The 27,944-nt window shown below is 46.2% G+C and overlaps 1 protein-coding gene across 4 annotated transcripts; it reads right to left on the reverse strand.

Annotated features, from left to right (window-relative positions):
- Positions 1 to 2,240: 2,240 nt before the first annotated feature.
- Positions 2,241 to 21,379, reverse strand: LOC104336904 (phosphatidylinositol 3,4,5-trisphosphate 3-phosphatase TPTE2). Of its 4 annotated transcripts, none has more exons than XM_075430079.1 (19): positions 21,261 to 21,379; positions 20,534 to 20,599; positions 18,387 to 18,464; positions 16,029 to 16,076; positions 15,147 to 15,305; positions 14,614 to 14,733; positions 12,333 to 12,432; positions 11,452 to 11,515; positions 10,856 to 10,920; positions 10,218 to 10,278; positions 9,271 to 9,352; positions 9,100 to 9,188; positions 7,845 to 7,906; positions 6,889 to 6,969; positions 5,754 to 5,859; positions 5,006 to 5,103; positions 4,542 to 4,637; positions 3,983 to 4,053; positions 2,241 to 2,499 (listed from the first exon to the last, which is right to left on the reverse strand). In XM_075430079.1, the coding sequence occupies exons 2-19, from the start codon at positions 20,581 to 20,583 to the stop codon at positions 2,397 to 2,399; spliced, it is 1,533 nt and encodes a 510-aa protein (XP_075286194.1). In that variant the 5' UTR covers positions 20,584 to 20,599; positions 21,261 to 21,379; the 3' UTR covers positions 2,241 to 2,396. The 4 variants fall into 4 exon arrangements, with proteins under 4 accessions (XP_075286194.1, XP_075286291.1, XP_075286014.1 ...); XM_075430176.1 differs by having other exon boundaries at positions 20,534 to 20,602; XM_075429899.1 differs by having other exon boundaries at positions 20,534 to 20,607.
- Positions 21,380 to 27,944: the final 6,565 nt, after the last annotated feature.

A 27,944-nucleotide genomic window follows, 5' to 3' on the forward strand; every position in this document is an offset into this window, starting at 1 on the left:
ATGACTGACTGCTACACTGAAGGCAGAGAGGGTCACTGCTGCAGGGAGGTTAGGAGCTATTGCCACCATCTTCTGAGCAGTGGTGCTTGGATCTCTGGAGAGATGCAGTTATCTCCCTCATACAGCTGTATTGTTATTCATTCCTGCTGACAGAGTAGTTTTTACTTAGTGCATGCTTCAGCTAGAAAAATCTGACTGCTGCTGTTACAGTCTTTGCTGATGCTACATGAGGAGAGTGGCTTACTTCATCAGCAGAAGGTTCACCTTGCTTGCCCTGCAAGCAACTGGAGACAGCATCTTAGGACAATGATATCGAATAGCCAGAGCTAAGTCAGAATGAACTGAAGTCATCAGCCACTGGCTGCAAGCAGACAGCATCCCATTCCAGCTCTCAGTACGTTCTGTGTGGACACCGAGGCCGTTCTGCCATTGCCCTCTAGTGACACCGCTTTGGCCCCCTACCTGTGGAAGTGGGCATTGCTCCCTTTGCTCGAGCCAGAGATGCACTTTGCCAGCACCCCTTCAGCTTGAGGGGCAGTTTGCTAGGTTTGTGTGCAATAGCATGTGCACCCTCCGAAGCAACACTGTGGTCTGGGGAGCAGCGTTGCAGGAGCTGAACAGAGCCAGCCAGCACAGCCGTGCAGCAAAGGCCAGGCTGCAACAGCAAACCAGCCTATTCCAGCCCTCTGCTCTACCTCTTGCATCTGTCAGAGCAGATCTGGAATACCACATCCAATCTCATGCTCCCCAGCGCAAGAAAGGCAGCAATATACTGGAGGAAGTGAGGCAGGGGGCTTGGCTATTGAGGATGGATGGAGAATGGTGTTTGTTCACCTGTAACAGAAAGCTGAGGAGAGATCGTAACTGCTGTCTGCAGTTATTTTGTTCATGAGAAAGGGCAGAACCAGGCTGTTCTGAGACATGCAGGGGCAGGACAAGAATCAACAGCCGTAACTTAGAGGATGGGAAATTCCAGCCAGGAAAGAAAAGTAGTTACAAGATTAAGGCTTGTGTGAAATCCCCATCCTTGGGGCTCTACAGAACTGAACTAGGTTATGAGAGCCTGCTCTAGCTGGGCCTGTTTCGCACAGGAGGCTGGACTACATGACCTCCAGCTAATTCCACTCACAAGAGCTCACCCTGTCATGCACCTACAGCTGCAAACAATTGGTGGGAAAGTTTTTTGTCATTCAAGACAGGTTTCAACTTCCACACTTGAAATACAGCACTGACAGAAGCAGCTTCCAACTCTCTAGGAGTTTTCAACAGCTCAGCTCCTCATAGCAAGTAATTACACAGCAACAGCAAAACTTGAGTCCACATGTACTTCATAGTATGCCACTACTCTCAAACAAGCACCTGGAAGGTGCAAGATCTCTCTGCCTGTTCCTTTAGCTAGTTACTAGCTATGGAAAGCTATGCCAGTCCCCTGCTGCTCTTGGTTCCTAACAATAAAAATACTGATGAAGTAACAGAACCAAGAAGCTAACCTCAACATGTTTCACATCAAGGAAGGCCTGAGCAGTCTCCACAGCAGAGCTGCACTGCTGAGAGCAGGTGGAAGCAGAATAAACACTGTCTGTGCATTATAGGTCTCAGTTTAGCTCAAGAGGGGTCAGCAAGCATGTGCAGTATTAGCTCAAAGGAGCAAGCATGCAGCTGAGACCCATCCTCTGCAGGTATTAAGGCAAGCCTGGCTAACTGATCCCAGGCAGTCGGCATGCTCAGGAACTCATCAGCTCAGCCCTTTGTGGGGAGGTACAGTGGCAGAGAAGCACCTGTGCTGTCTCCAACCCCCTTCCAGCTCAGGTGTTGCTCAAAATAATGGATTTCTGATGAGCAGTGGTTTGATACCAAGACTTCCACTCAAGAAGTGTTAGCCTGCCTGTGCCAGATTACCAGTCCTCCCTTCAAATTCATATATTTTTACTGATCTGTGGAAAACCCTGATGCTGAGGGAAGGTGCATCAGATTTTTCCAGCAGTCTCTTAGAATCATAGAATGGTAAGGGTTGGAAGGCACCTTAAAAATCATCTCTTTCCAACCCCCCTGCCATCAGCAGACTGCTGGTCTCAACCCACCATCAGGTTAGTGCTCTTGCCTAAACACAGACACTTGTCTTAGATTAATAAAGTAGGGATTACCTGTGTGTGGAGACATCTAAACTCCAAAGGATCCATCAGGTCACGCACGTGACAGTCAGCTGACACTAAGTAACTCTTCAGAGTAGTATTGCTCTGCACAACAGAACTTCATGTACGTTTATTTGAGAAGTTGTATCTACACAGAAATACATTAAGTACATCAAAGTGAGACCGCTTCACTTTGTACTGAAGCAGCAAGACATTCTCCAGGAAGAGGTGAATTTTATGTGTTTCCCTTCTTTGGGCTTTCCCTTATGGTTCAACAAAGTTCACCTCCACAGCAAATTTCTCACTATAGACTTTCCACGTTTTAGACTTGTGAGGGTTATCCAGTTCATTCCTGGGAAGGTAGAGTCTGAAAGACAAAAATTCGGTAGCACATCTTACAGCCCAAGACATGCTTTTCCTTTTAGCCAGCCACGAGAACGTCAGGCTCAGCCCTGGAATATCAAATACAACGCCCAGACATCAGCCATGCCTGCACAGGGCTTTGGATCTGAAGTAGAAACATACAGTCAACCTGATGGGTTTGTGGGTTGTGGTTTGGCCCCCCCACTCCCCCCAGAGCCCCAAAAATGTAAGGCTGGTAGAGTAAAGTTAGTGTTACCTTCAGATCAAGCCCTCCTGATGGGATGCAAGTAGTAGGAATTTAATAACTGACCTTCCTAATAGCAAGGATTTGATTCAGCACTCGGGCTCATCAGGTATGCTCTCCACTTACAATGCTTACTGAATTCTTGTCTAGGTATCACTTAACAGCACTTGCACATCAGCTGTGACTGAGTTAGAAGCACAGAGACAGGAGCACTGCCTCAGCAGCTGTTTCACTTCTGAGCAGACCTAGTCCACCTGAGGTCTACCAGAGTTCTCTGGGCAGAAGGGGAGATAGTCTCTACTACACTGTGTTTAAGAGCAGGTCTGGTGGGGCATCCTCCCTAGCCCTGGAGGAAACAAAACCCTTGGGTGAAACTTTTGAGTGGCACTGTTGCAGGGCTATCAGACAGCAGGCATACATTTCTCCCAGCACTGGTTTGGTCTAACTAGATGTCCGCACCTAGACTGCAAGGTGCATTGCTGGCTCAGCATGTTAAATTTAGAATTAGGAACAGAGACTCATGGCTACCTCTCTACATGCTCTGATGGGCTCAAATAAAAATTGTTTCCTTCTGTTCCAGTTATGTAGAGAACAGTAATTATCTCATACTTGAAGTTCATTGTTCCTCTGCCTAAATCTGTCAAGTCTGGTAGACAGAAGAGAAGGATCTCCTCTCTGCCTTTCTACATCACTCCCTAGCAAGACAGGCAAGCCCAACTTTTACTGGCTGGAGCTCCACCAGGAGCTCTAGTCTCAACAAGAACCACAGTAATCTCTACCTTTAACAAAAGTATGAGAAGCAGTAAGTTAAAGAGCCTCTTTTTGCGATCCCAGGCATCAGTACTACAGTGTAATTCTGGTCTTGATGTTTGTCTGCTAGCCTGCTGAATGAGTTCCACCCTCTCAGTCAGCCATGCTATAGAAGATGGCAGAGTTGCCTTAGGTTTGAATAGTTAGCATTACCTTTGGAATTCAAGTTCATTAACAACGGTGCTGAGGAAAGAATTCAATGGATTAAGCTAATTAAGATAAAGAGCTCACATATGTTTAAAATGCTTGTCACAGTGCAAGCAGGTGCATGCCAACTGCCTGGTCACAAGCTACAACTGAGAGCCACAGACCAGTGCCCACACAGAAGCTAAGATCAGCCAGCTATCCCAGCTTTATCACCATGTGTAGGAACTTTCCACTCTGCTCAGCCACCAGAAGTCAGGATCTGAAGGCAGTTGCTATGATCACTTACCTGTTATTTTCAATAAAGGAAGTGTTGAACCAGAAGAAGAATGGGCAGTCATCATAGCCTTTTGGGAGATCCTAAACACAGAGACCTTGTTTAAGGACTCCATTAGACAATAGAACTCTTTTTGCAGAGCAAGAGTACCCACCTGTCCTCAGTAGTTTGGCTTACAAAGCTACAGTGCCAGTGTCAGTACACTCAAAGGGCCCAATACCACACTCAGATTGCTTGTCACTGAAGTTATTTCAGGACTAGGTCACTCAAACTTCATGCGATCAAGAAACCCATATTAGAACCAGCAGGTACTCAACTAAGAGGTCTTAGTTGTTCTGTATGAACAGTCAGATGCCTTCCCCACCTGCACAGACTGATGTAGCAGCATTTTCTGCATCACTCACTGTGCAGAGGTGAAATAACTGCTGCTACAGCAGGGCCACCCTGCACAGCAGGAGTCACTGGGGAGGAACGCAGATTCTGCCCCACAGCACAGCCAAGCACCCAGCTGCAGTTTGCACTGCAACCTTTCCTCGCACTCAGGTGAGGGTCTCCATGCTGTTATACTTACAGACTGCGACTCAAATCTGACTTTCACATCACCACTTATAACAGGGCTGTCTTCCAAGCCAATGACTACACAGTCACTTTCAGAATCAAAGAAGAGCTGGATAACAGAATAAATGAGAAGTTACTGCAGAGAGACAAGGGACCAATTCATGACAATACCAGCTACTCATTCACGTTATACAAATACAATAGCAGTGCTAGAGTAATCGCCAGCAATTGAAGCTACTCGGGTCAGAGTGAGCTATTGGGTTCAACTGACTTCTGGGGAAATCTTTCACTATCATACCACCACTTTTCTTCTGATTTAGCAAAATTTAACTTCTTCATTCTCTCAGAATTTACAGCATCCATCTATTTATATTAGCTTTAAGTCTATTATTCAGCCTTTACAGGAAGATACTTCAGACCTACAAGTCAGCTTTCAGCTTCTGCAACTCATCTGACAGGATTTCACAGTGCTCTCACCTTGCAGTTTCCTTGACTGGCGCATACACATTCTAGTACAACTTGCTTCCTCACTATTACCTGCACCTTCATATCAGTCCCATTGCCTTTCCCAACTCCTAGGAAGAAAAAGTTGCATTATACCACAGTACACACATAATCTGAAAACACTAGTGGTCATGAAAACCAAGTGCGATCCTATTGGAAAGTACCTACTCTCCAGAATGCCCGCTATAGACTTTAGAGAACTCAGAGCCTAAAGGCAGCTCAGTATTCAGAGGCTGAAGGCTGCGTTTTGAAGTAGCAGTGAATCCTATGAGTGGAGCAGAATGTAGACTCTAGTTCCACTGGCTGAACAAGAACAGCAGTTTGAAGTCCCCTTGAGCAAGCAGTGCTGAACTTCCAGCCTTTTATCAAAGTTACCAGTACAATATGTACAGAAATAGGTGTGTATACCAAGCTGAGAAGCATTAGTGGATCCAGTTCCACACATGGAGTTAATCTCACTTGAAAAGCGATTCCCCTCCCAAAACAAAGCAGGTTGCGCAAGAGCTACCAGTTGACCAGACACTCAGAAACTGACAGAACACGAGGCAACTGCACTCCAAAATGCTCTTCATTGTATTTGAACCGTGCCATTTGAATTCTCAAATCCCAGTAAGTCTGCATTCCTATCAGGGGCTTAGCAAGAGAGAGACAGTAGAGATCAGCTGCCTGTACTAGGAAACCATTGCCAGATAGAGGAATGCCCAAATTCAAGAGTTCTTACCATGTATAGAGTGGATTTTGAGGTTTTTTATTTTGAGTTCTCTCTCTGGTGGGAGTTTCAAGTTATACTTGTTTTTCAGGATTTCATAATACCCAACATACCTACTCTGTAATGCAAAAAACCCAGACACGTTATGCGGTTTCTGTACCCCACACAGATTAATTCTAGGCACAAGTAGGATTAAACAGATCTTCTATGCCAAGGTCTTAGCTCTAAGTCCAAGTCTAAGAAGAAAGTAGCCATTTGCTTTCCTTACCCCCCCATTCAAACAGTTCTCCAGACAAATTCAACATCTAAGTTTTTAAGCAGTATTTAATCTTCAAGTTCTAATAGGAATTTTGTACTTTTGAGTTCAGCAAGAATCAAGGAGCTTTTATATTGTAGCTTTTTAAGGGGAATAATGTTTAAATGTACAGGACGCTTTCATTTACAGAAGCATATCCTGAAGGACAGCTGTAGTTCCATTCTGTATTGCATCAGCAACTAAAGTACCTCCGTCACCAGCTCATCTCACAGTACACAGTGAGCCAAAATGAGCAAGGCCCCAAATTATGGTCTGAGGCAAGAACTTGTTTATTGTTTCCTTAAGCCTGCGGTCTCTAGAGGATGCATTCCTCCACCCAGGCACAGCAGTGCCACAGCCCTCCCCAGGCCAGACTGCAGGCTTCAGAGCATCCTCGATGAACAGCCCAGTTGTCTTTAGAGTCACGCTCCTGGGAGGGGGGAAATGTGGTGTTTGCTCAGAGAGGCTCTGGAGTCTCCATCTGTAGAGATACTCTAGACCTGACTGGACACAGCCCTAGGCATCCTGCTCTAGCTCACCTTGCTTGAACAGTAGGGTTGAACTGAAAGCTCTCCTAACCTCAACAACTCTTATCTCAGATACCACAATTCAGATTCAATATTACACAGAGAAAGGCATAAGGAACATGCTTGGACAAAGGGGAGGGGGGGAAGGTGCAGTGCAACCCTAACAGCTGACAGTCTTCTAACCCTTGAAGAGTGCAGAAAGTTCAGGAGTCAAGTATTAGTAGGAACCTACATCTCTGAAACAAGGCAGGGGAGGTGCGTTAGCCTAGGCGCTCAGAAGGCTCATGTTGGTTTGGTGACTGTTACTGGACCTGCTCAAGCTTACCTGGGATGGAGTTTCAACTCCTTGAAACTTGGTACTTGTGCTTCTATCAGTTCGTCTCTCTCCAAAGTAGTCCAAACTTTCCTATGTAGAAAGATAATTTCAAGGGTTAAGATACTCATCCAATCACCTTTCCCCTTCCCGAGAAGTAGACAGTAAACTAGAATTACAGAAGTAAATTTCAGTAAGGGAATGCAAGTGAAAATATGCAATAGTTGTTTTGGTACCTTCCAAAGGAGGCTTTTAACTAGAATAAGAAAGTACTAATTAGGAAGTCAGATACATTGAGTCTGTCATCCATGAAAGAGTGCTAATAAGGCTCATCGAATGAGGACAGCAACATGATTTTTAAGCAATTGCTTTAGAACCATCTGTATTTCTCTAGTGGTCTGTGGCAAACCGAGCTGAACAGTAGATCGGATCTTCTCACACCAGACTCAGAAAGACCAAGTGATTAAATGGATACATTCTCTGGCCAGACCTGTGATACTAAAGCTGCACACACATCTGTCCTGGCTGGGACTTGCTGAGCTCTCTCCCTTTCCCCAACAGCGTTTCTTGCTGCGATGCTGACAGTCAAGACAAGACCTGATGCCTCACACTACTGGGAGGGAGGTTGGGGGAAAAAATTGCACTTAAAAACAGTGATACTATCTTTAATAGAGCGTGCTTGGAAGCAATCTACAATTAAAGAAAGTTGTTGCTCAAGATCCTAGATCTATTTTGTCTCAAAAAAATTACACTATCAAAGTTCTTTCTGATCAAGAGCAGTCTTTATCAGAAAGTAATTTACGTAGTAGCAAAATTTGCAAGAACTTTTTTGTAAAGCAGACTGTTCACAGTATCTCTTTTCCAGTATAGACTTTTTGCAGAGTATTAGTGCATTTCACCAGTTAAGTAGGTTCTAAAGGAGCATTTTGAATACTAGAAGAGTCAAAAAAATAAACATCAGTTTTTACCTTTGCACTCTCAAACTGGTCACTGTCTATGAGCCAGGTACAGACCATTGTTCCAGTCCTGCCTGCGTTAGAAGAGACAGATTGAACTACAGGAGTAGTACTTAGGATTATTTTTGTGAAGATGAAATTATAACTTTTGAAATAGAAGAGATGACAAGAGACAAGTGTCACTACAGTAGTCAAGTGCCCGTATTTCTGTGAAGAATGAGTTAAAGACAAGATACTACAGTTTGTTAATTTCTTCCTTGACAGCAGTCTCCACATATCTGTGTAGTATTCCTAGAGATACTTAGGAAGCTGGCCAGTATCTGCACACTCCGTTTAGCAGGGGATAGAGTCGAGAACACACTACTAGATTAGGTGATAGATTGGCACTTGCCAATGCTTTCTCTGGTCCAACTTGTTTCCCTCCCAACCCTGCTAAGAAGACATCAAGACTGTTATCACAAAGACTCCAATATAGTCTTAGTTTTGAATTTAAAGTCTGAGAGGGCAAGTTACCCCTCCCTCCACTATTTCTTCAAGCTGGTTTTGGCCTGCAGGTAGTTTCAACGTTCAGTTTTGCAAAACCTTTTTAAGCTAAGGAAGAGTCTTCTTTATGTTAAGTAACCACCTGGTTTAAGCCAAGTATTTGTAGTAGTAAGAGCAGGCAGCTAAAAATGTGGCAGATGTTTGCAGGGAGATCTGGCTTATTTGCACAGGTGTCTGCTGTAGGTCAGCTCACACGGAGTAACTTTGACTAGCCTGCTCCCATAAGACTACATTGCACTCTACCACATAATACCTTGTGTATCTTGATTTAAGATCCAGCAGTACCTACAACATTCCACCACCCCCATGAAATTAAAAGCTCGAAGTACATTACAGTGCAGGATATTCAGCATGGGTGACTGGCTGCCAGGGAGCCAAAGCAGCAGCTTAACACTTTTGATAGTAGCAGTTTCAGTAGCTCCCTATCCCCAGTCTCTCCTGTGGGACTCCTGTCCCAGCAGTCAGGATGGCAGGGAGTTACTGAAGACCATTTTCAGAGACCAGATGCCAGCTCAGATTAGGCACCCATTTGCACTACCTAGAAATGGGGTTGTGTAATACTGAACATACAGCACTATACTGTTGCTGGTCATCACGGTGCCTGCAGAATTTCTCAAGTTACACTCTAAACCCATCTCATGCTATGGCTTAAGGCCATACTTTCATCAAAGAAGCCATTTTAAGTATAATTTGTAGCACACAGATTACACATGAGAAATCCTACCTTTGCCTCCTTTACAGTGAATTGCTATGATATTCTTTTCATCTTGACTCATCCAGTCACGGACACTGGCAGTGAATTTCAGCATGTCCCTAGACAAGAGGAAAATTAGTGGATCAAAGCAAATGCCCACATAGAACTATCATGACATACATATTTCTTCACAAGACTCACTGCAGCGCTGGGACATTGTGGTCATCAATAAAGATCCTTTCCACCCTGTAGTGGAAGTACTTGGGGTCATAGCCTTTTTCACCTACAAGCAAAGGGAACAGACTTTCAGAGTAGCTTGTGACACACAACTGCTGGTCTGAGCATATACTAGTGTTTAAAGTACAGTAGTAAAAACAGACAGATCAAAGTGGAAAAACTATGAGGTAATTTGGCTAAAATCATGCTTGCCTGGCTTCTAGTTTCACACCTCTCACTTTCAAGTGAAAAATTCATCTCCAGGCCCAGATAGCCATTCCTTTCCATAGGAGTTATTTAAGGATCTGAAAGTTAATGTTTCACGTATTGTCAAGGTCAGCCACAGCAATGACCACACACAAAGTGGTCAGGAGCTGCTAACACCATCTGTGACCCCTCATCTATCCCTCTGCTGGCTAGAGGCCAGTTTTACTTTTTCAGGACTTCAGTAGTGGTGCTTCTATATCATACCTTGACTACTTTCAGCTCTGATGCTCTACCGTGAAAGCCGAAACCACAGGGTAGTTGTTCCTGAAGCATTTTTCATTGTTTTAGCCACCTCTAAACAGAGCTTTTAACTATTCATTCACTTCATCCTTCTAAGCCTTTATTAGAAAAATCCTCCAACATCACCCCAAGTTTAGTTTTTCACTTCTTTAGTAAGAATTCTGGAACATTGAAGTAATTGTTCAGCATGAGCAAGGAAGTCTAAGCTGCAAGGCATCCAGTTATCTCCTTCACAAGCTTCAGTACAATATATTAGATGCTCAAAGTCAACAGCCACCTTCAGGGAAGAAGACAGTCAGGGACAGCTGTGTACTTTTGACAGACTTTGAGATTCTTGGAGATGTGGTACTGCCAGCATCATACCTTGAAAAGATGTTTTTCTGTTTAGCAGCATTTCAACACAGTCAGCAGCTAAACATACTTACTGCAGAGATTGTAGACTTTATAGCGGTCGGCATGTTTGGTGTCCAAAAATCTTGCAACTTCCTAAAGCAATAACAAGGTATGAGTTCAGAGTACCTACTCCTTACTTCCACTGCCACCTCAACCCCCAGCCCCCACGTGGGGTCAGCAAGTGCATTCATAAACAGCCCTCAGACAGCAGGCCTTTCCAGCCCACCAGCTCAGGTTCTTGTCTGGAGTAAAAGTACTACTGCAACTATCTTCCCTGCCCGACATATTTATGTTTCCACAATATCAGGCAGCATAGCTCTAAATGGCATTAATGCAGACTTTTTAAATATTGTTATTTAGACGAGTATACAGTTCTTGCTGCTTATGCTGTTCTAGCCTGGGACAGAACTGACTTGTTTCTCTGAAGCATTCCCAAGGGACAGGCATATCAGAGCCCCAGCATGTGGGCATTGTGAGATACCTCCCACTAGGCTTAGCTAAGAGACTACAACACAAGCAGCACAGCAGAGGCCACCATTTCGTCATTCCAACTAGCCAAGGCAGCAGGACTAGGATGGACTTGACAACCTAGTCCACACGCAAATCAGTGGGAACCTAGAAGTGAAACAGCATTCAGAAATACTGAACTTGGTAGATGAGAGATTTTTACCTCTATCGGGTTCCTATAGAATGACTGCTTCCCAGAAGATGGAAATGACATTGCAATGATGCGATCTGTGGAAAAGAGAGCAATCAGAAGTAACACCAGGAAAACCTTCTCACGCGCAGGAATTACATGATTGAGAGCAACATCATTATGAAACAGCTTAGTTCTACCCTAATTATAAGAACCGCCTACCCATTTCTGAGAGGTTTTCTTCTGCATTCAGTATAGCTAGAGCAGGAGAATAATGCTTCCTGAAGCATCTGCTACCATTAAGTGCCAGTCTCCAGAGAGTCACAGGCAAAAAATATTATGAGTTTGTCAAGAGTTTTTCAGCTCTGGTTCCCTAGGCCTCAGGAGAATTTCTGTCATTACATACAGCATGTACAACCTCTCCCCCAGAATGCCAATTCTTGAGAAAAGCGCCAGAGTCAGGAATCCTTATTTCAAAATCCCACAGAAAAGGAGTAAGTCTGGTTTGACTTCAATACTTAAATTTAATTAGTCTAAAATATTGCCTGTATTTCATGTCAAGCATTTATTAACTGAATAACTAGTGTTAACGGGATGTAACACGCAAAGTGTCATTTGCTTCTACAAACCAGTAACATAAGTGAGATCCAGATCAAAGCCATCTTTCATATAACGCCTTTTGTTTTCAGAGACCTGCCAAAAAAACCCCAGAGTTAGTTGTCCAAAGGAATGCCAAAGATCAAGTGTTGCTTGTTACTAGGAAAAAGCAACCCTCTAAACTCTGAAGTAATGAGTAGCAGAGCCTCATCTTGCTATAGCAAAATTCATAGCATTAGCCAAGAAAAACATTTATTGTGTTAGCTTTTAGGTAGAAGCTCCATACAGAATTTTTCCCCTGAAGTATCAAAATTTATTCTAGCAGAAAGAACACTGCAGATTCTTTGCAGACTGCAGCATGAATCTGTCATTGCTACTTGAGTGTTTGGGGGCTGAGGGAAGGAAGAGGAAAGTTAAGGGCAGCATAACCAAGACCCCTTATTCCTGAGCAAGACGACATACTTGAAGCTTCAAGCACCACTTTAGTGCCCCTGATGAAAATAAGAAGAGGCATTTGCAATGGATAGGGCTTCAACAGCTAGGTTGTTTTATTTTCAAATGGCATAAGCAACAAAAGCATTAAAACCCCTACCCTCCCCACGTGATGGAAAACAGTCTATGTACCACAAGAGCTAACAATTATCAATTGAGACACATGGTGGTGTTGCAATCACTTTGATATGCTGGCCTACCAGGTCAAGTCGCTGCTTACTTCAGCAAAGTTAAGATTAGCTAAAGAAAAGGCAAAGCTCCACCACCCCATCAGGGACACTGAACAGACATGCTGCTCAGGCAATACTATCAGTTGCAGACTAATAGGCTGTGGACAGTCTTGCTACTCATCATTGATGGCTGCCTAGAGAAATAACTAGAGTTGGAAACAGTAGCCCAACTGTATTAAGAGACAGCTTACCATTCTCCTGGTCACCACTTCAAGTTGCTTCTTTTGTGAAGCCAGGCGAAATATTCTTATCAAGATGACAATTCTCAGAACTCGGAGGAGAGTAACCATTCTAAACAAGAGTCAGATTCACCATGAAAAAAATGAAAAATACTTAGATGCAAAGCTTAAAGCTATTCAAAAGCTGTTTCGGAGAGTTTAAAGCTTTGTTTCATATACTAAATTGGGACTTCTCAGGCTGATTTTGGAGAAAGAATATAAAACCATGGTATTCTTCAAGCGTGGTAGAGTTTTTTGGGGGAGTTCATGTTCAGAACAGCTAACAACCAAGAAGCCCTCCTACCTGCTCAGTCTTTCATAGGCACCTCTGCCCAGCAAGCAAATTCCCTTAACACTACCTGTGTTATTATCCCCAAATTCTTATTCCTGGAAGGCTATTCACAAGTACACATTTAAGTAGCCACCTGAAAAGCAGCTGAAAAGATAAGCCAGACAGGCTATATACATCATGCCTTGATTAAGAAACCTGAGAACAGATCAGCATAAACCCTGTGTTTAATCATTCAGCAACCCAAGCAGATGATTTGGTTTGAGGAACTTTGAACTGCTGTTGAACTTTGAAGTAGGCAAGATGCTTATGCAGAGGTTCTATGGAAAACACTGAAGAGGGACAGCTGCTTTCCCACACCCTCTGGGACTAGGGCAAGCTAACATTCATTCCTTAAGGAGGTATGCGAGCATATACTTTTAAGGAGCACATGCACATATTTCAGGTCCTGATACACTTGAGTAAGAATCCTAGTGAATACCTACAGTAAGAGTGACAAATATGGAAGCATTATCCCATCACCTCCAGCTGAAGACAGCCTGCTCTCCTCTGATGTGGAACTTAAAGTCAGCAAGACAAGGTTGTCCCGGACATCTGGAGGAAGGCTTCAGTTTTTCCCCCCAGCTCCTTCTAGTCCAGCATCACCCTGCTGTTTTCAAAACAGAGTTTCTCTTGGATCTACCAGCCAAGGAGATGAACTGACACTGGAGTGAAGACTCCACAGCCCCTCCCTCAGTTGAATTGGGGGAGGTGTTTTGTGATTTAAAAAAAAAAAAAAAAAAAAAAGCTCAACTTCTTTCCCTGGCTGATGCAAGCAAGTTTCACTCATTCAAACCTACTGCAGATAACCTGAGAGGAATCTATGTCTTATGGAGACAGAATTACAGCTCTAAGATTACTTTATCATCTAAGCAAGCTACAGAGATCAGATGAAAATATGACTTGAATTAAGTCAGGCACTTAAACAGCATGTTTCCCTTTCCCCAGGGCATGTTGGATTTTTGAGCGATATGTTGCCGTGGGGCTTTTCGGAAAGCAAGGTAGAAGAAACAAAACAGCATGGCAACACTTCCCATTTCAAGATCCATTAGATGGGCATCCTCCCTCATTTGTCTGTTCCATTTGCTATCATAATCCAACTCTTCTTTCTGACTTTCTTCAGAGTCTCCTCTTGTTATCAAGGCTGCTGCACACACTCCCCCAAAAATGCTTGAGTCAGAGCATTTGACAGCCTTGCAATTTCTGGGCTCCCCAGTTCAAGAAAGATGAAGAGCTACTGGAGAGAGTCCAGTGGAGGGCTACAAGGATGATGAGGGGACTGGAACATCTGCCCTACGAGGAGAGGCTGAGAGAGCTGGGCTTGTTCAGCCTGAAGAGAAGGCTGCGAGGGGACCTAATAAATGCTTACAAATATCTGAAGGGTGGGTGTCAGGAGGATGGGGCCAAGCTCTTTTCAGTGGTGCCCAGCGACAGGACAAGGGGCAATGGGCACAAACTGAAGCAAAGGAAGTTCCATCTGAACATGAGGAAGAACTTCTTCCCTCTGAGGGTGACGGAGCACTGGAACAGGCTGCCCAGGGAGGTTGTGGAGTCTCCTTCTCTGGAGATATTCAAGACCTGTCTGGACAAGGTCCTGTGCAGCCTGCTGTAGGTGACCCTGCTTCAGCAGAAGGGTTGGACTAGATGACCCACAGAGGTCCCTTCCAACCCCTACTATTCTGTGATTCTGTAATTCACTTTACCCCAACCGATATGCTTAGATCATCTCTGCTTCCGCTACAGGGACAGTCTACAGTATAACTGCAGACCAAAGTTAGGTGTCTCTGTCCTTCAGTACCACAAAATACTACCACAGCCATACTTAGGATCTAATACACACACATCTAGCTTAGAGGCATCCAAGATAATCCTTAGAAGACCAGCAAGACAAGAGCTCACATTTAATGGCTGCCATACCATTCTTACCTTGGTATCTGATCTGCTTCAGCAAGGTCTGAGAAGGAGTATGTCATGTTAATTAACAGAGTGCCCACCACTATGAATGCATCCAAAATATTCAGTTTGGATCGGAAATAGTTCCTGAAGCTGAAACAAAAGAGAGTTTTAGACAGATGCCCATACAGATAGTAAAGATTGAAGTACATCTTCAGGAAGCGAATCACCTATACAGAGCTACTGCAAGAGAGAAGCTCTCCTGAAGTAGTTCTTAACACTAAGCACTGAAGACTCACTAAGAAAATAATTTACATCTGGCCTACACATGTAAGTCACAGCAAAGCTGATGCAGTTTCAAGTGCTCACTTATACCAAAAGCACTTTACAGGTTATTCTATGGAAGGGTAACAGCCAAAGTATGCAGCCAAGAAAAGACGTGGCCATTGCCTATGACCAGACAATTAGCCTACAGGACATCCATGTTCACAGTCCAAGCTTGAAGTATTGCTTCCTTACTAGCCTGAGGGCTTGCCACACCGACTTAACTTTTGCCCACATCTTACCCTTCAACAAACACTCTCAGGAGAACATCGATGAGAAAGAAGAGTGCTATTGCCAGGGAAACACCTTCAAGAATCTCTCTAACACCTTTCTTCTCACCGATAGCCAGATCCACAATCACGACTATAATGTCCACAATGATAAGTACAACTCCAAATACTCTGCAAAAAGAAAAATACAACTTGAGAGGTAGGAATGAATTGCTGACATCTATTCACTGCAGAACACAAGCTCATATTTTTGTTTTAAGCTGTTCCAGCAACAGTGTGTTCTCTTATACAGAGATTGAGGCCTGCTTGTATAAGCAGCTGAAGGATTCAAATTGCATTTTTGGAGTGATCTGCACAGATACCTCATGCATGTGGAACTGTACATTTACCTCAGACTCAGCTGTAATTATTAACCCATATTCCACAGCTACCTAGAAGTGGTGCAAACCCGAGTGCTTTAAGGCACACAAGTGTCAGTGTGTCTTTCATCTCACTTACCTTCTCCCCCACTTGTGACAGTGTAGTCCCTTAAAACTAACTGTCTTTAAGGACTTACATTGTTTCACCACGTTAGACTGCATACAGCTGACCAATTGGTTGCTCCAAAGCTGCCACAGCCTGGAGTAAACCATTAAAGAGCTTTTATCCAAGTCAGCAGCATTTACAATTCTGACTCTCAGCTCTCCTTGGAGAATGTAGTCACATCTGGTTAAGTCTTCTCTCCCATTCGAATTACTTGTCTCAAGTCACCCTTTCTGGGGGTGATAGTAGATTCAGTACCCTCCAGACAGAACAGACTGGAGTCACCATTGTTCAAGGAACTCTTCAAGTTCTTACACCAGAAATAGGGACTATTTCTACCCTGCCCATATCATCACAAGCATGATCTTTTACCTGAATCCAAATGACATCACAAATGGGGAAATTTTTCTCCTAATTGCACTGCAAGAGAAGAGAATTGGCATCAAGACAAGTGACATTTTGCTACCGATATTAGCTACAAGAGCACTGTTACATTATTTTGTTCACATTCTTTTGATTCTAGAATCCTGTATAGTAGTGATTTCTTTAAGAGGAGATTATTCAGTTGCATTCATGAAGTACATAGATTAAGACAGCACTTGAAAACAATGCCTTGACCACTTATTAGAAAAAGCAGTCATCAGCTACAGACCCTAGAAGTACAGCAGTATGTGACACTGGATAGTGTTATGCTTAAGTACAATTCCAGTGACACTAGAAGTCTGGCTTCATGCCCAATTATAAGCTTTAAGAAGTGGGCTTATATAATAGCTATTGATCAAAAGGAAGATTAAAGGATAAACATCTCTTAAGGTATCTTGTTCAAGATATTAGCTTATTGTATCAGAGGATTTTTTTTTTTCCAAGTCTGGGAAAAGTTGCACTTGTTAATAGCTCCATCACTGCTTCTGTGCTCTTGGAATACAGGAAGACAAATCCCTCTTCTGCCTTTAAGAGGAAATACCGATTTGGCTTTCAGATTGAAGACTCCAGTGCCTCTTACAATAATGAGTTACTGCAGCTAGGTTCTTCCAATTATGAGAGTTATCTCCTGCCCTAGCAAGATTCCAGCTCCTGTTTTCAGCTACAGAAGATTATTTGTTGCCTCTTTGGTATGCTTTAAGCCTTCTGGTTTAAAGCTAGGCCTTTGTGTACTATCTCCCTAGCTGAAAGTTTCTTTAGGCTACACCTAGAACTAAGGCAGAAGCAATTGCCTGCAAAGCCCAAGTTCTGACAGTTTGAAAAACAGATTGCCAGTCTGTTAAGCAATTGCGGGATCACTTTACTCCTGTAAGCACCAAGTCTTTTCTTAGACACTTAAAAGAAAACACCTTCTCCAAGTATATCACTAAGAGTAGGACCTACCAAAAGGTTCTGACACACTGACAAAGAGCACTAGTAGACTCCTTTAGTATTGTTCACATATCTACACTATCTTTCCCATTATATGCAGTCACTACACTCCTCCCCACCACCATTAGAGATACAACTGTTACAGGAAGTCTTTCTCAGCTCAATAATGCATATTGCACCCCAGCGATCCTGAGATACTTGTTTCCTCCAGGGTAACTTGAGCATTGCATGTCACTTGGTGCATGTCCTCAGTAACTCAGTTTAAGACAAGGCTAGGCATCTTCAAAGCGATAAGGAAGCATCTTGCTGGGCTTACTGAATGAACCCACACTTATCATGATTAGGTTCACACTTTAAATTAAGGAACAAGGTCCAATCAGCAAACACCTACATCCTTAAGCAGGAAGGAGATACTTTTGCTGTAGTACCCACTTTTCCCATTGAAGTCAAGGATGTAATAACAGGTCTTGTCCTGAAGGCAGCCTAGCATACAGGGGGTTCTCCTTGCATTCATGAATGTCTAATGTCTAAGGAAGCACTGCAATAATTACACTGTTTATCTATGCCTTTGCTGAGTCAGTCCTACAAAGCAAGTGTAGTAGGTACACCAAGACTTCAGTTTCCACAGTTAAGGACAAGTGCCTTTATTAGATGCACTAAAGACTGAAATATATACACACCACTCCAATTTGGCCTGCCAACATCTTCAATCATTTGAAGAGAACACGGCACATTTGCTCACATACTTCAAGCTTAAAGCCTTTGTGAAATGCATTTGTAAATGCCAGCTTCTGAACTCTAGAAAGACATGTCGTCACAAGGAAGAACTGAGATAACAGGCTTGATCTTACTGTTCTTGAGCTGCAGGAACAGAGAAATAAGTCTATTCACTTGCCACTGACTTGACTAACTATGCTGTAAGAGTTAGTAATCTAGTGACAAGAGCTAAACACTGTTACAAAGTAACTACTTCAATATCAGAGTTAATCACTAGCAAGTTCAGACAGTTTAGTCTTGACAAGGCCATGATGCTTAGCATTTGCCTCAGATACTCATTCACCTCATTTTCTCATCAGCGTTTTTTCTGCTGTGCTCTCCCAAACTCACTCCTTTGGGAAAATTTAATCAATGCAGTTTGGACTACGCGTTCTCTGTAATGTGATGGATTTGTAGCTAGTTCTTGGGTTGGGCTTTCACCTCTGGAGCATAAAGAAGCTTCCTGAACTTACTTGTCTTTATTATGTACTAGAACAAATGTCAATATCAAATTATTTACTGGGCTTATCTCTACTTCAGTAAGCCATCTGCCTTCTTATTTTGACTCAAAAGTTTCCACTTCTGGGGGCAAGTGAGGCATTTAGTATACTGTTAGCTTACTTGGAACAGCTGTTGGGTTCATCATCCTCATCACGACCGTCATCAATCTTTACTGTGGGCTCTTCTGCTGTTGGAGAGCTGGCAAAGGAACAACACCAGTCACATACTGATACAGATGTCAACTTCATACATTGCTACCTTTCATTGTTCCAGAGAAAAGAATACTAACTGTCAGCTGAGCAGTGAGCAGCAGCCTGGGGCAGAGCACAGGCATAGTACCAGGGGAAGAAAGACTTCCCGTATGTTGGCATGGCAGAACCCCTTGGCTTGTACCAACCAAGTTCCCATTAGCAATCAGTTTTTCGAAAGTTTCTCCTTTGGGGGAGGAAGGCAGCAGATGTGTTCAGCAATAGGATAAAAGGCTTTCAAGTAGGGCATCCAAGAGTCCACTGAGCACTTAACAGTCCAGATTCTGGAAGTGCTGCAAACATGCATATGCAAAATTGCTTCAGAGAGTCCAAAAGACATTAATGCTATTACAGTGAAATACTTGTTCAGAGAACGAATGTTTTTACCAGGAAAAGCCATAGCACAGACATGTTTTTGTTCAGAGCAGGATACCAGACCGGAAACTGGAAGACCAAAGCAGCAGCAGCTGAGCTAGTGCTAGAAGAGCATTTTTTGGGAGTAGTGGCTGCTTGCCATAACTTCCTTAAAAGAGTCTCTTCGGATCAAGTTTTTGTTCAACCACCTGAGAAGCCTTGAAGGCCACATGATGCCTTCAGACAAAATAAAGTGTAACATCCAAAACCAGGAGTTTCTAATTCAGGCTTCTCCACAGAAATACTGTGCTGTGTAATAGCACAGCCACAGTGTTTGCTGTGGCTCTGCCTCTGGTATCATTGCTTCTCGGGCAGGAGCAAGTACATAAACATATCCAATATTGATGTTTCCATGCTGTTCTGAGGCAATCTAGCATGTTTGAAGCATTAGTGTAACAACTCGGAGGATCCAAACATTTCTTTATCCTCCACAATGGACCCATGCACCAGCACTGCCTCTGCAGTGTGAGCTAACCTTCTTCTAAGCAAGAAGCTTAATGATGCATTTCCTACAGATTCAGCAACCAGTACTGACCGCTCACCACCTGTACTCAGTATCAGGCTGAATACAGGATCATCGCCCCCCAACACTTTCAGTTTTTAAGGCTAATTTTTCAGCTCCAGTATCTCCAGACACCAGTATCCTCACTTTGTTCCTAGAACTGAAGCAAAGCTCTAGTGATGTATGGCCATTCAGCTTTGCTTCACAGCTATTCTTATTGGCTATTCGCTTGGGAGTTTCACTTAATGTAGAGCTGAAATGCTTCACTCATTAAAGCAGGTTGCTGCTACTACAGCAGTTTTGCTGCAGGTCGCTGGCTTATACTTGTAAGCACATGATGTGCACGAAGTATCACCTTCTTATCTTCTACTGTGATTAAAATAAGCCAAAATAAGAATGAGCAACAGTAGTGTTTTGAGTTAGGAAGCCAATCCTTAACATGAAAAGAAAACAGAAGCCAAGTCCGAGTACAGTGTTTTCACTGTGCTCTCACACAAAAATTCAGTTTAGATAATGCTTTCCTCAGAGGAAGTCTGTTTTGCTGAGCTCTCTACATCTACTTGTTGTCCAAGCTGGAACAAGGTCTCTGCCACAAGCTACTACAGCAAGTCTTTGACTACTGGGCTGGAAAAGAAGAAAATAAGGATACATTAGAAGAACCTACTTCTTCCCCACACACTCTCCATATAGAGCATAAGCTTTTCTGACTGCTCACACCTAAAGGGAACTCCAGACTGGAGGCTTTTAAGGAGAGCAGAGCAAGAGCACCTTGCTCTATAAGACCTCAACAGTGTTTCTGGATGCTAGAAGAGAGCAGGATTTACTACCACAAGCTTCTTATACCAGGGCTGGGTGTTGTGTACTTCTTAGTTAGTTCTTAACTACTTGTAAGAAGCCAATCACAACAGCGTATTTCTCTCCAATATCACTCCTCTCAGACAACAGCAGAAGGGGAATACATAGACTATGTGCTATACAGACTTCAAACACTCCGTTGTTATTCTCTTTGTTATATTCAGAGCTCTAAGAAACTCCAGACAAGGGACCAGGTACAGCATCCTCCAGCCCCAAACTCACACACAGGCGCAGCTCATTCCTCTCACCTGGATGCTCCCGTCAGCTCTGCCCCTTGCTCGTACTTCACGGTTGTCATCTTGCCTGGTGTTGCTCTGCTGGTCTTAAGAGAAGCCCACCTGGTTAGAGATCAGCGGGAGAAACAGCGGACACCAGCACCCACAGCCGCCCAGCACCCATCACCAGCGGACCGCTGAGTGCACCCAGCAGCGGCTGAAGGCCTTCGACCAACCTAGTATGCCATGGTGACAGCTTCCAGGCAGCACCTTTACCTCACGATGATGCCTTTCCCCCCACTCCAAGCCGCGAAACGCACCGCAGCCCCAGCGGGCACCTTCAGAGCGGGTCCCCGAGCCGCCGGAGCCCCTCCGACAGGAGGCCCGCACTTCCCCCCCACCCCGCACCGCCGCCCCGTCAGGCGAAGCCTCGCAGCCCCGGGGAGGGAACCGGCTCCGGCCCGCCGGCAGCCTCCCCGCTCTCCCTTCCCGGCGGAGGCCCCGCAGGCCGAGCCGCGGCCCACCGCACAGAACCCGCAGCCCTGCAGCGGGGACAGCCCGCGGCGGCCCCCGGGAGCTCTCTCTGCCCCCGCCGCCCTCACCTCAGCGCGGCCGCCCACCTCCGGCCGCCAGGCTCGGAGCCGGGCCCCGTCACCCTCCCCCGGCGGACTCGGCGGAAAGTTGCGTTAAACTTCCTGAGGGCCGTTCTCCCGACCCCCCCGCCTTCCCTCGCCCGGCCCGGCCCCGCAGCCCCGCTCACCCGCCGAGGGGAGGCCGAGCCGCGGAGCGGGAACGCGCCTCACACCTCCCCCCTCTCCCGGGTTGCGGCTAAATGGTCCGGCGGGGCCGTCCGGCTGCACCTGGGCCGGGGCCCGCCCGCTGCCATGGCGACGGCCCGGCTGCCGCTCCCGACACCCAGGAGGGCGGGCGGGGGGCAGCGGGGGGCTCGCCCGCCCCGCCGGGGTCACAGCCCCGCGGGAGCCAGGAGGCCCCAGGCCACCCGGCCGCCCCGGCAGGGCCTGCCGCCTTCCCCCGGGCCCCGGCGGTGCGGGCGGGGTCGGCACTGCCCGTAGCGATGGCGCGGGCAGCGAGACCGAGCGCAGCCTCAGCGCGGCTGCGGAGGGCTCCCAGCTGGGCTGTGCGGCTGGCGCGCCAGGACGGGGTCCGGAGGGACCGGACGGGCTGGAGGGGTGGGCCCGTGTGAGCCTCGTGGGGCTCAACAAGGCCAGGGGCAAGGTCCTGCGTCTGGGTCGGGGCAAACCCCGCTATCACTACAGGCTGGGGAATGAGGGGATTGGGAGCAGACTTGCTGAGAAGGAGTTGGGGGTGCTGGTGGATGCAAAGCTGGACATGAGCCAGCAGTGTGTGCTCACAGCCCAGCAGGTCAACCGTATCCTGGGCTGCATCAAAAGCAGCGTGGCCAGCAGGGCGAGGGAGGGGATTCTGCCCCTTTGCTCTGGTCAGACCCCACCTGGAGTCCTGTGTCCAGCTCTGGAGCCCTCAGCACAAGAAGGGCATGGAGCTGTTGGAACGGGTCCAGAGGAGGCCACAAAAACGATCAGAGGGCTGGAGCACACCTCCTACGAGGAAAGGCTGAGAGAGTTGGGGCTCTTCAGCCCTGGAGAAGAGAAGGCTGCGGGGAGAACTTATGGCAGCCTTCCAGTACCTGCAGGGGCCTATAGAAAAGGTGGGGAAAATATTTTCAGCAGTGCTTGTTGTGACGGGAAAAGGAGCAATGGCTTTAAGCTAAGAGAGGGTAGGTTTAGGCTAGATCTAAGGAGGAAATATTTTACCGTGAGGGTGGCAACACACTGGAGCGGGTTGCCCAGAGAGGTGGTGGAGACGCCTGGAAACATTCCAGACGAGGCTGGACGGGGCTCCGAGCAACCTGGTCTAGTTGAAGATGTCCCTGCTCGCTGCAGGGGGTCGGGCTAGGTGACCTCTGACCGCCCCTTCCAGCCCACACCGCTCCGAGGTTCCGTGCCGTTGCCCCTCCCGAGGGTCGGCAGCTGCCGGCGGGGCCGGGGACCGGAGGGGCCGGCGCAGCCCCCAGGGGTCTCCCGCAGCGCCGGGCACTCCGCGCTCCGGCGAGAGCGGACCCGCGGGGCCGGCGCTGCTGCGGGGCCGGGGCTGCGCTCGGGAGGGAGCCTGCGGCAGAGGGAGCTCGCAGCGAGCTGTTGGGGACGGGGACGGGGAAGGGGGGGGTGGCTGCTGGCAGGGCTGGCGGAGCTCGGTCAGGGGTAGGCGCGGTTAGCTGATGGCAGGAGCCCCTCCGCATGCCCCTTGCCCCAGGGAAATAAATGCAATCTGTAAGAGCAGTGCTGGGCATAAGGAGCAGAATACTCTGGGCAGCAGAGTAAAGAGAACGTTTCCCTTTCGGGTCTGTCATATATGTAAGCATATGGGTAAGCAGCTAGTACGGACAGTGGCAGCAACCAGCTAAATACGCTTGGTATGTTCAGATAATCACATATTTCAGAAGCAGATAAACATGGATGGCAACCAAGGCGGTGCTTGGGCAGGGGGGTTGGACTAGATGACCCACAGAGGTCCCTTCCAACCCCGAACATTCTGTGATTCTGTGAACATTAGATTCATTTGCTCTTAGTCCTGGGAAAATGTTACAGGTTATATTGTCAAATATGAAAAAATGTTACATATTATATTGTTACATGTTATAATGTTACAGGTTATGTTGTTACACGTGTAGGTTATCATTCTGTGATTCTGTGTTACCTGGTACAGGCTTGATCCTGTGGACCGTGTGGGTATCCTGTCAGTAACTCCCAAGAGGAGCTCATGCCCATGGAGTGCCTTCACAGGGAAGGACCGGATCGGAGCAGAGTGTAGGGACACGGGAGTCCGGTTTCCCCTGTTCTGGGCCCTGTAAGCACCAAGGTGTGAAGGCAGGCTGGGTGTTGAAGTGGACTGTTCACCGAAAACAACAAACAGTTGTAACAAACAGTCAAAGGAGGGGCTGGGGGCTTTCTGTTTAGCCTGCTGCCCAGCCGGGGCCATAGATGAACCGGCTTGCTAGAGGTTCCAGATGCACTTAAAGTAAAAAGGAAAACCCGTTCTTCCCATTTTTCATCAAAAAGGTAGACGCTGCCTTGCCAGTGATAACACCGTGACTGCTCCTTTCAGTGTTGCTAATCTTAGAGCATTGGTGGTGCTGTAGAAGATTTGCCAGCTCTCATGCGTCATCATGAGCTTCCTGGTGGTTGATCTATTTTTCTTAAAACCCTAACTTCTGGATTCAGATGACTAAAATAAAAACGCCACCTTTTTTTTGATTAATAAAATAAAATTTGTAGCTCTCAGCTGGTGGAGAAAAGCATAGGAACAAGATCCAAGGTTCATAAAGGTAAAAATAAAAAGGAAGCATTGAAAATACTCTAGTTTTTAAAATTCAAGACTTGTAAATCATTTTCATTATATTTTGCTGGTTAACTCATGATACTGACATTTAAAACCCCCTCAGAATCCAGTTCTGATCCCCTGAGGATTATTCATCAGCGTAAAAAAGCAGATTTGTCCACAAAATGCAGAAAAGACTGAAATATTCAGTAAATAATCCAGTTACATACCGGGTAAAGAGCAGGATGAAGTATGCATATCTCAGAGGGATGATGACATACTTCACATTCCAAAAACAACAGAGAGGGTGAAAACCAGAATCTCTTAACTTGGCAGATTTTAAAATCAGTAGGTGCGGCTCATTTACATGCAACGCTCTTACGAGTATATAAATAATAATTTTATTTTTATTAAATCTTGGGATAACAGAAATATGGAGAGAAGTGGGCAAAAAAATCAATTCTCTGTCAATATTAAAAGCAGGTAGATCAGATGACTTGGTGATGACAGATCTGTCAGCTTGGCTTTACTCCCAGATGAAATAAGAGCAGAGTAGAGGCTTCAAATAATAAAATATTAAAGAAGCTTAGTGATAATAATAATAATTAATGCCAGTCAACATGAGATTAGGGAAAATAATTCCTGTCAAACTAATTTACATTTCTAAAACAAGATTACAAGTTTTACTGATAAAAGTATTTTGTTGCTTCTGTAAGCAGCTGTCTGGCTACAAAATCACATTTGATTTAAAAGGCAGAAGAATATAAACTCAATCTGCTTCACATTGGTGAAAACCCAGCACACTAGTCTTAAAATAACTAAAAGGAGAACTATGTTTAAAGCAATTCCTTTTCAGAGAGGTTCTGCGGGGAATGGGCGTTGTCTTATGCTGTTTAATTTTCTGTTGTGTTGTTTCATTTTAAACCATGCCCTGGATCAAATCTTGAGTGATGAAGTTTGCAGCTGGCAGGTTGGAAAAGCGGTCGAATAGAAGAATGGTTGTCTAGCACTGAGTGAATTGTAACATCTGGTAAGTTCAGATGAGCAAGCAGCATGCATTTCCATACATCCTCTGTCAATGTCAGGAAAAAGGACCTCAGGACAGTGCTTTTCAGTCCTTGGCACCTGAAGGACCATGCAACATCTTTAAAAAAAATCCTTGATCTTCTTACAGCACCACTGACTGTCACTGCAAGGCACCTGCCACCTGCACAGGGTCTGTGTGTACATGTCAAAAAGCCTGCAAGCATTTCTAGACTAACTTCTCACGTGTTGCGAATCACAACCATGCTGACTGCAGGGAGTAACACCCTGGCAGGTCAAACCTGGAGCATCAGCAACTGTGTTATGAAAATCGGTAACTCTGAAAAATCCTGGGGTAGCCGTAGGGAGTAGCCAGCTGGAGGTGATTATGACATGTGGCTCTGTGGCGAAAGGAATAACAAGATCCTTGGATCCACAAACAGGAAAGATGTTGGGTTGGAAATACTGTCTCAGCTCTTTACCTAGCTCCTGTGTGCCCTAAGCTCTCTGGTCCTAGTAGCCACAACTCCAGAAGGAAGAGGAAAGAGCCATGATGTGAGTAAAAGGCAATGAAGTGCATCTCATCACACCTGGGTTGACGAGCTCGAAGCTGTCCATCTTCTAAAAGAAAAGATAAGGAGTGACATCATTACAGAATCACAGAATCACAGAATGGTCGGGGTTGGAAGGGACCTCTGTGGGTCATCTAGTCCAACCCTCCTGCCAAAGCAGGGTCACCTACAGCAGGCTGCACAGGACCTTGTCCAGGCGGGTCTTGAATATCTCCAGAGAAGGAGACTCCACAACCTCCCTGGGCAGCCTGTTCCAGTGCTCCGTCACCCTCACAGGGAAGAAGTTCTTCCTCATGTTCAGACGGAACTTCCTGTGCTTCAGTTTGTGCCCATTGCCCCTTGTCCTGTCACTGGGCACCACTGAAAAGAGCTTGGCCCCATCTTCCTGATACCCACCCTTCAGATATTTATAAGCATTTATTAGGTCCCCTCGCAGCCTTCTCTTCTTCAGGCTGAACAAGCCCAGCTCCCTCAGCCTCTCCTCGTAGGAGAGATGTTCCAGTCCCCTCACCATCCTTGTAGCCCTCCACTGGACTCTCTCCAGTAGCTCTTCATCTTTCTTGAAGTGGGGAGCCCAGAACTGGACACAGTACTCCAGATGAGGCCTCACCAGGGCAGTGTAGAGGGGAAGGAGAACCTCCCTCGACCTGCTGGCCACACTCTTCTTGATGCATCCAAGGATCCCATTGGCTTTCTTGGCAGCCAGGGCACACTGCTGGCTCATGGTTAACCTGTCGTCCACCAGGACACCCAGGTCCCTCTCCACAGAGCTGCTCTCCAGCAGGTCCACCCCAAACCTGTACTGATGCATGGGGTTGTTCCTCCCCAGGTGCAGGACTCTGCATTTGCCTTTGTTGAACCTCATCAGGTTCCTCTCTGCCCAACTTTCCAGCCTATCCAGGTCACGCTGAATGGCAGCACAGCCTTCCAGTGTGTCTACCACACCTCCCAATTTGGTGTCATCCGCAAACTTGCTGAGGGTACATTCTAACTCTTCATCCAGGTCGTTGATGAAGAGGTTAAACAAGACTGGGCCCAGTACTGACCCCTGAGGGACACCACTAGTTACCAGCCTCCAACTAGACTCAGCGCCACTGACGACAACCCTCTGAGTTCTGCCATTCAGCCAGTTCTCAATCCACTTCACCGACCACTCATCCAGCCCACACTTCCTCAGCTTCCCTAGGAGGATATTGTGGGAGACAGTGTCGAAAGCCTTGCTGAAGTCGAGGTAGACAATATCCACGGCTCTCCCTTCATCTACCCAGCCAGTCATGTCATCGTAGAAAGCTATTAGATTGGTCAGGCACGATTTCCCCTTGGTGAATCCATGTTGACTACTCCTGATAACCTTCTTTTCTTCCACTTGCTTGATGATGGCCTCCAGGATAAGCTGCTCCATCACCTTTCCCGGGATGGAGGTGAGGCTGACCGGCCTGTAGTTTCCTGGGTCCTCCTTCTTGCCCTTTTTGAAGATTGGAGTGACATTGGCCTTTCTCCAGTCCTCGGGCACCTCTCCTGTCCTCCAGGACCTCTCAAAGATGATGGAGAGTGGCTCAGCAATGACATCCGCCAGCTCCCTCAGCACTCATGGGTGCATTCCATCGGGGCCCATGGATTTGTGGACGTCCAGATCGCTTAAGTGATCCCTCACACAGTCCTCCTCGACCAAGGGAAAGTCGTCCTCTTTGCAGGCTTCTTCTCTTACCTCCGGGGCCTGGGATTCCTGAGGGCCAGTCTTAGCACTGAAGACTGAAGCAAAGAAGGCATTCATTAGCTCTGCCTTCTCCGCATCCTCCGTCACCAGGACACCCGTCTCATTCAGCAGCGGCCCCTTATTGTCCCTGGCCTTCCTTTTGCTGCTGATGTAGTTGAAGAAGCCCTTCTTGTTTTTTTTGATATCCCTTGCCAGCTGCAGTTCCAGGTGGGCCTTGGCCTTCCTCGTCGCATCCCTGCACGCTCTGACCACGTTCCTGTACTCTTCCCAAGTGGCCTGCCCCTCTTTCCACATTCCATGGACCTTTCTCTTCCACCTGATCTCTGCTAGAAGCTCCTTGTTTAACCATGCAGGTGTCTTGCCTCCTTTGCGCGATTTTTTTCTCAGGGGGATGCATTGCTCCTGAGCATGGAGGAAGTGTCGTTTAAAGAGTGACCAGCACTCTTGGACCCCCCTGACTTTGAGAGCCCTGGCCCACGGGATTCCTCCCAGTAGCTCCTTGAAGAGGGCAAAGTCAGCCTTCCGGAGGTCCAAGGTTTTGATCCTGCTTATCGCTCTGCTTCCTCCACGCAGGATCCTGAACTCGACCATTTCATGGTCACTGCAGCCGAGTCTACCTCCAACCTTCACATCCCCCACCAGTCCCTCCTTGTTTGTTAATACAAGGTCCAGCAACACGCCTTTCCTTGTTGGTTCCTCCACCACTTGCATCAGAATGTTGTCATCGATGCTCTGTAGGAACCTCCTGGATTGCGCGTGCCTAGCTGTATGGTCT

This window comes from Opisthocomus hoazin, chromosome 1 (genome assembly GCF_030867145.1).
Source record: "Opisthocomus hoazin isolate bOpiHoa1 chromosome 1, bOpiHoa1.hap1, whole genome shotgun sequence".
NCBI lineage: Eukaryota > Metazoa > Chordata > Aves > Opisthocomiformes > Opisthocomidae > Opisthocomus > Opisthocomus hoazin.

Excerpts from the sequence above, each read along its gene's own strand:
- LOC104336904 (XM_075430079.1), bottom strand. The coding sequence starts at position 20,583 with ATGACAACCGTGAAGTACGAGCAAGGGGCAGAGCTGACGGGAGCATCC. Across the intron at positions 10,921-11,451 it reads GGATCTCACTTATGTTACTG|ATCGCATCATTGCAATGTCA; the intron begins GTTTGTAGAAGC and ends TCTTTTCCACAG. Across the intron at positions 4,638-5,005 it reads CCAGTCAAGGAAACTGCAAG|CTCTTCTTTGATTCTGAAAG; the intron begins GTGAGAGCACTG and ends TCTGTTATCCAG.